Consider the following 12,391-nt stretch of genomic DNA (forward strand, 5'->3'; position numbering starts at 1 on the left):
AACACCAACGGGCCAACAAGTTCTTTAACAAATTTGTTATGACTCCAAGGCACAATTTCTCATGGCTTAGTATTTATTTATTTTGTCTAAATACTCCATAGTGCTTCTTTATGCCATGGGATACCAATGAGAAAGACATGAACTTCAATCTGCATCATGGATAAGATGCCAGTGCAGGGAATTAGACTCAGGAGCTTTTTTGTGTTGGTTTGTGTATTTGTTTTATATCTGAAGTTGACTTTCTGCAGAGGTTCATGGAAAGAATGCAGAAGCCTAGAGATATTTTAAACTGGCTTGCACTATTTTTGAGTAAGTCAGAAAATCCTTTAATAGCTCAAAATGCAAGGGAAAGGCTTTGTGTATCTAAAGCAGAGCCTCCAGTAAACTGACGGCTTCTGTGGCTGTTCAGGTCTTTTCTAGACCTGCACCGGTTCCGATGTCTAAGTGGAATATCCCCTTACTCATCTTTATTCCAATCCTGCCCTTTGTAACAGTATTTTAAAGACTGTCCATGGGCTGGTTACTCAAAAAAGAAGGGATGAGGGAACTAAATTGACAACAAATTCTTTTAGTTGGCCAGGATTTGTGAAGAGTGAGGATTCAGAACAATCAACTGGAGTAACCAGTCTGGGATTTCTTGCAGTTATGAGAAAATAAGCTTGTTTCAGGTCATTAAGGGTTTTTGTAGAGGAAATACCAAATTCTTCATTGAAAGACATTTGCCCTTCTAGCCCCGGGAACTGACTGTAGCTCCAGATCACAGAGCATAGGCCTATTGGGGAGTTTCCTGTCCTTATAAAATCTCTTCAAGTTTTACCTGTTTCTTTTTTCTGGCTTTCTGGTTTTCTATAGCCATGTGCCCTCTCAGCCTTCCCTTACACTCCTGACCCAGCCTGGCTAATACTTTTTTGAACCATTGGCAAATTTCACACTAAGTTCTAGAAGCCCACAGTTTCATGAAAAGTAGTGGCTAAATAAAGGAGAATGATCCAAATTATCTTGTTTCCCCCTCACTCCTCCACTGAGAGCAGAATACCACCCTTGCATTGGGTGGTAGCGGCAATCCCAGCAATCCCCATGTACTTTGTATGTGCTGTTCCAGTGCAGTTGCTGGGGAGTATAAAGGACTGGAGGAAAACGGGATGCAGATTACTGCTGCAGGGAGCTGGAAGTCAGGAGAAAAAGGATACAGTCCTTGAAAAAACAGGCTTCCTTCACTATTCTTCTCACAAAATAACTTCATTAAAATTCAAAACATATCAATATTATTTTGGAATGAGTAAGACACTTTATTTCATGAGGACTCTGCCTCCAGTGGAATAAACTAAAGGCAGATTCAGCCAGACCCCAGCCACGCAGCCTGGCCAGGGCTAGATTTTAAATGCAAAACTAACACTGATCACGCATGGCGAGTAAAGGATCATCATGAGAAAAACATAGGATTTGCTTCTACTTTTCAGTATAATTGTGGGGAATGACTTATTGTTAGGGTGGGATGTTTCTGTTTGTATATGCAGCACAAGGAATTGTTTCTCATAAGGTGTTATCTTGCTGCACCGTGGTGGATGGACAACACTGCCATGGCATGAGTGGTAAGGGATGAGCCTAGGTCACATTAGTCTTCAATCAGCTGATTAGCGTTCAGGTGAGGAAGGGCTTTTGAACCAGTAGAAAACTCCAGCAAAAACTAAATAAGTAAATGCCGCTTTGTTCCAGTCCCTTAATCATCCAGTTGTCCTTACAAGTCAGACTCCTTCCCTGCAGTAAGGGAGACAGAGATCTCCTTTATAGGTATGTGTCTTTGTTCTGTAGTTTTATGTTCGTTTTCAATAGCATTTTTAGGTTCTAATGTGGGATCTTTCCTAATCATGTTATATAGATTTGTACAAATTCTCAGACTGGAAGTTATCTTTGGCTTGCTCTCCAGTTGTCTCTCTAAACAGCAGAGACATGTGAATTTATGTTTGCTAGATGCCTGCAAGAATACTTTTCTAGTGTCCCTCCTCCATTTGGAATGGAACTGCAGCTCGTGACATTTTTGGCTCAGCCTGACTCATGGAGATGAGCTGCCTCAGGGAAGGCATGTGGCTTTTCTTTTCACCCTGTTATTGGCTGAGCACAGTGCATGTGAGTGAGGGTCAGTGGTCTTCATCTGAGATTGCTTTCACATCATTTCTCAGGGGAGAAGTTGTATTATTTAGAGCTTCTTGATTTTGTGGAGGATGAGGAGGTGGGAAAAAATAATTTTCTTCTAACCCTTGTACATGTCTGGCAAACCCAGTTTGTTGGGAACCATTTGAATGTTTTTTTATAAGATTTGTCTTGAATAATAACATCCAGTTTTACAATGAGGAAAAATCTAAATGCCAAAAGCATAATTGCCATGTCAAAACTGAGGTCTAGTCTCCAAGGGCAGTCAGTAAACAAAGATTTTCTGACAGAGGGATGTTCTTCCCAAGAACCTTTTGAGATCCTTTTCAAGGACCACTGTCACCTGTGCCTGTGCCATCTCCCACATCACAAGGGATACATTTGATGGGGAGTCTGTGGTCAGGCACTCTGGAAAGCAGAAGGCAACCTTTGGTTAACACAGAGAAAAGTGGCAAATAGTAAGAGAAGCTGGGAAATTTCCTTTTGCCTGAGGACATGGGGGAAATGTCTAAAACATATCATCTGTACAGTCTTGCCATTAATTAGGAGAGCCTGTGTATCATGTAAATGGAGGAATGTGGAAAGGTATTACTGTGGCTGAAACAAGTGGAGGGTGGTGGCATTCTGGACAAGCTAACAGCAATGGGTGGCAGTGCACAGTGCCTCAGGCTGTGTTTAGGGGACAGGCCAGGCTTTCCAGTGAGGGAGGAGGAAGTAAACCCACACTTCACCCTATGTTCGGAAGGGGATATTTGGAAAGGGAAAGTCTGGAGCATTTTATTTGGGATTCTCCCCAGAGAGCAAAGTACTTCGTTGTTCCAAGCAATGGGAGTGAGCATTAGGTAAACCACAGTTCTCCTTCCTCATCCCCCAACTACTGGGAACAGCTTCTGTTTGGGTTCACAGAGTTTTATTTGTTAAGAGGAAATGCGTTTCCCTTGGGTCATACGAAATTTCCCTTGGTAACTACAGAGCTTATGTCGCATCCTGTTTCTGTAAATCCAATGAATTAAATTTTTGCGCTTTTTTTTTTTGTAAATAAATTGATTTGTTGCAGTGACAAATCTGACTGCCACTGTTATATTGGACTTTCTAACAGATGTTTTACAGTATCAGACACTTGTTCTCTGAGTAATTAAAGCAAAAAGAAAATGGCTCTCTGTTGTATTTAAACTTGGGCACTAAGCTGATGTACTTTCACACGTGGATGCTCATGGGAGTGGTACAGATAAGGCTGAATCAAAATATTGCAGATGGTCAGTTGATAGAAGCCCTGTTATTTATGGTCCTACACTACTAGCACTTTTGGAAAAAGACAATCAGAGTGAGGGCTTCTTATCCCTGCTATAAAACAAAGAACAGCAGCAGAGATTCTGCTTTGGCTCTTCTCTGCCCTCATCCATTAACCACTCTAGAGCTGCAGAGGCAGCTTCAAATTTCCAATAAGATTCATCTGTCAATGTACTTTTATTTTATTTGGCATTAATAATGTTCCAATCCTGATGTTGAATTTTTAAGGACAAAACATCTTTTTTCTAGCTGTGAATATCACCTGTAGTAAAGGACTGGATCATTTGATGCATTCTGTTCCTTAATAGCACTAAGGTATTTGTGAACTGCAACATAAGATCCATTTGATCTCTTCTTCCTTTGTCTTAGGGACACTGTGCTCACTTACCATTGAGAAGGCTGTGCCTGAAGATGGGGGTGAATACAAATGCATAGCTGAGAATGCAGCAGGAAAAGCTGAATGTGCTTGCAAAGTGTCAGTAGAAGGTAAGTAATTTGCTGCATGTAGGAAAACCTTTCCTTCAGACTTGCTCCTTCCCCACTTCATTTCCCAAAAACAGCCTTTATGAAAAACATACAAACAAAAGAACTCTGCCTCCTCCCCTCCTGCACTTTTCAGTCAACACGTAATTCAAAGTCTGCCATGAAGGAGCATGAGCAGGGAGACAGTGGTTTTTCCTTTGACTTTGTCTTCTGATCTCCTTCAAGTGGTCGCTTTTCTTCCTGAGGTCTCCCTTAGCATATTTCCCACTTCTTATTTCCTGCTGGGCAGTGCACATTCTAGGAGGCTGGAGGTAGATTTTGGCTTGCAAAGTCTTGATCACGGGAGGCTGTCAGCTCATGACATATTCATTGCATGACAACGTGAATGGTGTTAAACCAGCTGCCAGGCTCACCCTGATAGCAGCACCCATGGTGTTAGGAGCTCTCTGCTCATGCAATGTCCGACACCAGAATGACCACATTCCTTGTCTTGATACTGGCTGCCTCATCTGTCTTTTCCACTCATTCCCTACTGGCATGCTGCTTTGTATGCCTGAGAAGAGGTTTTTGACGAATGGCAATAGAGCAAACCCCAGCTACTTAGGAGAGACGCCATTTGATAATTCATGTCTGTGACTAGCAAAGGGGATGTCTGTTATTTTAAAATAAGAATTCTGATCTAAAACAACAATTAAAATTGTTTCCTTCTACTCAGTCTGCTATCAGCATCTCAGACACTGATTTTTAGACTCAACAAGTAATCATAAATATCATTATATTCCATTTGGCCCCATCGACTCAAATTAGACTAGAGGAGTATTTTATTTCAGTTGTCAAATTAGCTCAGGGACCAATCACTAGAATCTGGGTGTCTGAACTCAGCTCTAGCACAGCCCTCTTCTCTGAATTGTTTGCTAGGAGATTCTGTCTTCCCATGTTAACTTTTTGGAAACTTAGAGAGACCCACTTTCATGCTCTGGTACCTAAAAGTAGGTGACTGAAATAGATGGTTTCATAACATTTATGTTACCCTTTCTCTGGTAACTAAATTTCAGGCAGCTATCTCATGCAGAAATCCTCTGAAAGATGAATACTTGAAAGCTATAAATTAATACAGCTATTGCTGAGATCATAATCCAGATTTGGGATCTTTCTTCCAAAAAGAAATCTCAACATCAAACAGTCTCATATGTGGAGCTCATTAGAATTAGTATTACATCACATGCTCAACCTGGGATAACGTTGCTGAAAAAAAGGTTGCACCTTCTGGTTGTGTGTGTCTCTGTCATATGAGATACATGTGGAAGGCAGCTTGTACTGACTCCCAGCTGCTTGTGGAGCCTGTAGTGCTGAGTAGTTGCTGGATATGAGCTGTGTAATCTTGAGAACAAAGAAATTCATCAAACTTGAGTCCTGTGTTGTCCCTTTCATCGTTTTTCTATAAGAATGAACCAATGTGTAACAGTATCTTCTTGGAAAGATTTAAACATACAAAGGAAATGCTCCTTTTCAAAATGTGTTCATCTACATAGATCGCATAGCCAATGGAATAATCGAATGACATGGCAAGAGGTTCTTTTTGATGAAATGATGCTTCAAATCTGCCTTTCTTTCCCTCCTCCATGCACTGCCTAAAGCAGATTTGCGCACATTATACTTTGTTCCAATCAGTTTAAAAAGACCTATCAGTTTAGATGGTGCTTCTTGTCTAGTTGTTTTCTTAGGTTCTCAGTACAGCTGCTTTCACAGAGGGCTTTTCCTTCTCTGCTCCCTCTTCCTTTTAGAATGTGACATTCTCCTGGAAGTCTGTCCAGAAACTATTTTCTTAGAAACTAAAGGGGCAGCAGTTTCTTCTAACTTTGCAGAAAGATCCTAAACAAACTGATGTTAATAGGCAGTTTTTTAATTATTGATTTTTAAATAGGATTTACATTTTATTGTTTGTTTTGATTGCAGATGCCTCCGCAAAGACCTCAAAGTCTGCTGAGAAGAAAACCAAGAAGCCTAAGACCACACTTCCCCCTGTGCTGCCAACAGAGAGTAAGTGACAGTGATTTCTGATTACTTCCTTTACACTGGAAACAAAAGAGTGCTTTGGGATTCTGCGGTCATTCCCTTTTGTTTGCAGACACAGTATCAGAAGCTTGTGCTGTTTCTTTAACCCTTGCACATAAGTCATGCGACATGAGTTTTTGCCTTGTGGGGATTAGTGCTGAAACTCTGAGTTCAGACCAAGCCCACTCTATTTTCAGTTTTCCATAATAATGCAATAAACTTATGACACAGATTTATTTTTGGCTGCCTCCTCAAGAGCACAGAAATTCTCAAGTAGTTTTCTTCAACTTGTACTGTGTCCTGTGTAGACAATATACTGCTTTACCATTGGTAGGCAAAGTATCTTGTCTGAAATGTCCTGTGGTATAATCTGTCCTTCTTTCTATGGCCACGGGGAGTGGTTTGGTGAGTGTTACATTCCTTGTTTAAAGCACAGATTCTTTAATTGCTTTTAATGCTTTCTGAAATAACAAATGAGCCATAAATTCCCATGCTTACTATTCTGCATACACGTGTTTTAAATGGTAAATTCAACAAAATAATGTCAGTTTAGAAATTCTTAATACCACTGCTGCTTTTGAAATTAAGAGTCCATGGGATACAAATCTCTCTTAAATCAAACACTGGACTTTGAAAGTTGTTTTTTTCTTTCTAAGATGCCCACCATGTGAGTTCCTAAATAAGATATGAAACACGGTCCTAATGGAAACATGAAATATTTTATCCAGCTCTCTCAAATCTAAAGCAAAACAAAACAACCCACAACACTATAATCTGATTTTCCAGCATGGAACATTTTCAGCTGTTTTCAGCAGGGCTCAGTGCAGTTTTGTACTGATTGATGATCACAGGTAGTAATTGTACTTCTGGAACTGTTGACTTGCATAGAGCTATATCCTGGGCTTACAGCTATTTCTGAGTTGCTGGCTGAGCATTTTAACTTTACCTCCACCCCATCGTTCAGGGTGTGGGAAGGGTCACACTGACATGCTCCACCTCTGCACCTAGGCTTCAAATGCTGTAAATAATAGCTATTAAGAACAATCATTTGTTCTTGCAGATCAGTAGAAAAGAACGTTTTAAAGCTATTTAAAGCTCCACAGGATAGTGTTTTGAACAGTGTTTTCTATGCCCATGAGTGTGTACGTTTCCTCTGATCCTCCCAGCAGTGTTATCAATCGCAGCTTTCCCAGGAGAAAGTGTGAATCTAAGTCTAAATATGCAAATACATGACATGATCCACATCCTGCTGAAATCACTGCTTGTCTTGCTGTTGATTTTACTGGAAATTGGATACAGGTAGCAAAACAGAAGCTAGCAATTCTGTCTTAAGAAGTTATTGGGAAAATAAAGTTGAAATACTGGTGAATGGTATTCTTAAGGTTGTTCCATAGCATATTGCATCAGTGATTAAAGTTCTTGAACTTCTCATAAGCTCTTTTTCCAAAATACCTTTAAAACATCTTTACTCTTGAACTGAAAACATCAAGGTAACGAGAGAGAATGTTAGGAAGTTGGGCTTTGGAAGAGACTTTGGAAAAACGCATATTTAATTTTAAAAGGATTTGGCTGCAGAGATTCCACAGGTGGTGTTTAACATCTCAGCCTCGGTCACTGAGGACTGCAGATATTTTTCTGCCTGAAATGAGTGTTGTATTTGTATGTTTGTCAGGGGCAAAATATACAAAACTGATGCAGTAGGCTTCACAATTTCAATTTAAACAGAAACTCTTTTCAGACGCAGAGATTTTAAAGTTCCTTACCTGAAAGAGAATGGGCTTAACAAGTCAGATACTTGCATCTTTACTGTACTTATCTTGAAAAGAAGGTTAATAAAGAATGACTGTGAAGTAAGATGTCCCTATCTAATATGAAGATAAATTTTTAGTCAGATGTTTTCTAGTCTTTGTTACCACATCAACTCACCAACAGTCCTAATGGCAAGTAGAGTGTGAGGAATAATATTGAAGAAACAGAGAACAAAATTTCTTAATAAGCCCACTGAATAATTTTGAATAGTGAATTTGGTCACAACAGTGTATACTGTATGGGGTACCGAAGCTATATACTCTGTCATATTTAGAAATACTTCTTGGGGGGGAAAATCCATTTTCTGTAAGAAAGTACATGTCAAATTTCATGGTTACCAGTTATGTCAAACTTTTCTCCTTTCAGATAAATTATAAGTGAACCACTTCCCCCCCCCCAGGAGAAACCTTCAGGAAAGTAATTAACTTTTAGTTCCGGAAAGCAAAAATCGATACATTTCTTTTTGTGAGAGGTTAAATGTTGTCAGTGTGTTTAATCTGTAGACTCTGTCTCACTGTGAGAACAGTTGCTGACCCAGGTCATTTGACTGCTCATTCTGACAATGTTATTTTATTACTGGAAACTTGGGGTTTGTAAGCTACAGAAGTCCAATCATAAGTAAAATTTTGAGTATTACCGCTTCTAAAATGCAATATATAGTAGACTCTGGTTTAGAATAACCAGTTTTTCTCAAAAAAAAAAAATCTAAGAAGGCAGTTTTTAACAATATCTCTGAATGGATGCATGCAGTGTTTATGTGCATAAAGCTCTCATGCTAGCAAATTAGGAAAATTACAATATATTTTTTTGCTTACAATTATTATTCTGTCACCAGAATTTAGTAATAATTATGACTCTGCAGAATGCCACTCTGTAATGATAAATAGAATAGCACTCGGTAATGATAAATAAATAATAACGTTTATCAATCCTGAGGAAGAAGGAAGGAATGACACCTCTTTTTTAATGTTGGAATTGGTTCATTCTTCACTGACTGTACTGATTTAGGTTTTGTCGCTTGTGTCTTTGCTATGTGGATGTGAAATGCCACTGAGTTAGAATAATAAAGTGTTGCATTTCTTCTGCACAGATATAAAAGACTAGAAGAAGCAGTGGAAAATTGGAACCTTTCATTATTTATCATACTCCATGCTATGCCAGAAAATCAGTGGATAATCTAAGGGTCTTCTAGTTTGACATAACCCTGCAGCAGAAATACTAAGCTAAAAATTCTCACCACTAGAACATTTCTGTAGTGAGCACCTGCTGTAAAGGTCTTTGGGCACCCTATTCCCATTGAAATAAGATGTGCAATTAGCCCAAGATCACACATTCATTTGCAGGCCTAGAACTCAAATTTCTTCATCCTCAGTCTTCCGAGTAGTTTGCTTGCGACATCCAAAATACTACAGTGTTTTTTTAAAAAGACATCCCAAAAATTTACATAAAACATAAGTTTTCCAAAAGGCAGATTTTTTTTATCATTTTTTTTATTTTTAGAGAGAGGTACTGGGGGAAAAAGACATATTACAACAGTTAAATGTTATTTCTTGACCCTGACCAGGGCTGAGCAAAGCAACATAACTTTACTATAGTAGGAAGAAGTTTTATCCCAACCATTGCTACTGAGAACAGAATGGGCTTTAATGTTTTAGAAAATAGCCCACCTAAATCTAAGCATTGGATTAAAGTGTTTGGAAAGAAATGCCCACTGGTTTTTGTAGGGCTAATTCACAGCACTACTTCCAGTAAATATTAAGAAATGGCAACTATCACTTGTCATAATCAGTGGTATGAAAACTTCACAGGATATCCTGGGTTCCCTCATCAGAGCAATACACTTGTTAAACCAGCTGTTCCCATACCCAATCCACACATATTAAAGGGATGACCCAGCACAGAGCCTCATTGCACAAATAAAAGTTCTTCTGCTCAGTTAAAAGTAAAGTTATGTCAAAGAAAATAACTTCTTCCTCCATACACGTTCAAGTAAAGGGGCCCAAAATACATTACTTAGCAGTATTTGGTATCTTGCTGATATAAATCTGTTATATCTGCTACTATGTAAAATCTGTTTGATTTCCTGTCAAACACATTTTTTGGTTAAGTAATGATGCATTCGCTTGCTGACAGTTGTTAATAAAATGTCGCCACTGACATTGTCCAGATCAAATCTTCTGCAGGGCTGCACTGTTATCTTCCCGTTTCTTGACATTGTTGGTACTTGAACGGAAGGCTGAGCAGTGGCCTCTCTGAAGGAGCGTGTCATAAATGTAACTAAGTCAGACAGGACTCCTTGTCATTTATATCTTATTTTCCATAGCGGGTGGGTTTCTAGGCATTTTAATTGCCATGGAAAAATTATGAGTCAGTGGCCAAGTGATTAGTATGCAGCTCTGTTATTTACTCTTCAATAAACAATCTTGTCAGAGAATCCAATTCCAAAAGTACCATCGTTAAAACATTAGACTTGATGTGTCCAGTTTAGATAATATATAACTAAATCAGTAAACATTTCAAGTGTTTTCTTGATTTCCATTCTATCAATATAATATGAATACAAAACATTTCCAAATCTTCCTTTCATGTCAGATTGTTTTGTCCTCACTATAGAATGTGCTGATTTCTAAGGGAAGAACTCAGTTACTAAGGAAGTAAATGATCAGGCCAGAGATGTTCTTTCAATTGCAGAAATAAGAGCACTGTGTAGCAGCTGTAATCTGGTGATGGTGCTGCTGCTGTCCTCTTTGGTCCCTGAGGGAGTCTGAGATGCTTTTAAGGGTCAACAAGGCCATTCATATCAGTTCTCTCCGTTCCACTCATTTCCCAGTAGGTCCATGCTGCTCTGCTCATGGCTGGTGCAAAAAGAACTATGAGATTTTCTGCACAGTGAGTGTAAGTACTCGGTGTGTTGGAAGAATATGAGTTACATTGCCAGGGAAGGCTCTGACCAAACTTTTTCAAGGAAAATAATGAATGTTTTTTTCTAAGAGAAGCTGAAACTTCCTCTTTTAGTCTATGTAAATACAATTGCCATGAGCTAGTTTTGAGATCTAGATATTATTTCTCTGAAACTCAGAATAATGAAAGGTGCTGATACCATTCCTCAGGACTGGAGTCCAAGAATAAGGAGCTGCGGTACAAGGCCAACCACACTAGCTGAAGTTAGAAGGCGATGTAAGATTTAACTTGGTGATTCTAAAGGTTTATTGCCTCCACAGCTGGAAAGAAAATTCAGTTACTATACGTTTAAAGAAAGCAATGGAGAAACACTGATTTGTTGTGTAAATCACCTCTCCTTGATGCCCAGTTCAGCACTGTTTAGTTAATGCCAGGTATGCATTTTGAATCTCTGCCAGCTTACTTTACAGCTTGCACCAGACTGACATTTTCTGAGTTAATATTGGCACAGAACAGTATTTTCCATGTGTTTTTCATACAGCCCATCCTACATAGCTGTATGTTGACAGAAGAAGACAGAAATGTTTATTGGCTGTCTCATGCAGAGAGAAATGAGAACAGTTTTTGCAACGTGGCCTTGAACTGAGGAGATGCCACACACAATTAATTCCCAGTTCAGTTATTGACTAGAAATGGCAGCACTGAGGCATGTAATAGAAGCATTGACCAAAGTTTCTCCTCTATAAAACAGGGACCTAAATCCAATGGCTTAATTAATGTGCAAAAATATATAACATCTAGCTTTTCCCACTGAAATCATTTGGATCTTCTGAATGTCCAAATGACCTGACAGTATTTTCCTACTTACTAGACTGAGTATCATGCTAGTAATCTAGTTTAGATTGCTGTTCCTACACACTTTGGCACAGCATTTTAGCGTCTAATTGTAGCTGTTCTCACAGGACATGAGAAATATGAAAATGAAATCTAGATTTAAGAAATTAACATTGCTGTCTTGCTCTCAGCAGAGCTTTTAGTGGAATGCACATGAGCTGGGTTCTTTGTAAGCTCTATTTGATACTGGATCTCTTCTGCTCAGATCAGCTTTAATTGCAGAAATTGCTCAAGCACTGTCCTATGAAAGTGCAATGGAATTGATTCTTCCTCCAGCTGAGCTGTTTTAAAATACTGAGTCACTTTCACTGTACTGTGTTGCATTATTGAAGCTCTTAGTGTGCCAGTATACGTGAGCTCTCTCTTGACTGCAATGCATGAGTATTTCCTGGATTTTAATTTTTATTTTGAGGAGGTGGTCGAATTTTTTTTCAATTAGAGGACAATCTCTGCTTGATTTAGAAAGTAAATATGGGATGTTGCAGCAAAATGACAGTTGTTTTAAATGAAAAATATAAAAGCTATTAAAAACTTTTTTGAAACATGTGCACACTCAAATAAGTGTCTTGTATGGCATTTAGTTTTTTAATTTCTGCCTGTCATCAAATTTAAGCCAGAGTTGCTTTTTATTTTATTCTATGTAGATAATAAACAGTTATTTGGAAACAGTATGGGGAATTTACTCTTTGAGAAGAATGAAGCAGCACTGTTTAAGCATTCAAACCTTGATAAAGTGATCAGGCTACTGGTGCTAGTGCATTGTCACTGTCATTCTTCCCTGCAGCAATTAGTGTAGGTTCATGAATGT

At 38.8% G+C, this 12,391-nt stretch overlaps 1 protein-coding gene across 10 annotated transcripts in view; it reads left to right on the forward strand.

The window, feature by feature from the left end:
- MYLK (myosin light chain kinase) overlaps positions 1-12,391 on the forward strand; it is a 208,891-nt gene that overhangs the window by 143,639 nt on the left and 52,861 nt on the right. For all 10 annotated transcript variants that reach the window (XM_065070506.1, XM_065070505.1, XM_065070502.1 and 7 more), the window contains 2 exons: positions 3,811-3,927; positions 5,881-5,964. In XM_065070506.1, coding sequence (XP_064926578.1) covers positions 3,811-3,927; positions 5,881-5,964 — 201 coding nt within the window. The remainder of the gene's footprint in view (positions 1-3,810; positions 3,928-5,880; positions 5,965-12,391) is intronic.

Source organism: Columba livia, chromosome 7 (assembly GCF_036013475.1).
Source record: "Columba livia isolate bColLiv1 breed racing homer chromosome 7, bColLiv1.pat.W.v2, whole genome shotgun sequence".
NCBI lineage: Eukaryota > Metazoa > Chordata > Aves > Columbiformes > Columbidae > Columba > Columba livia.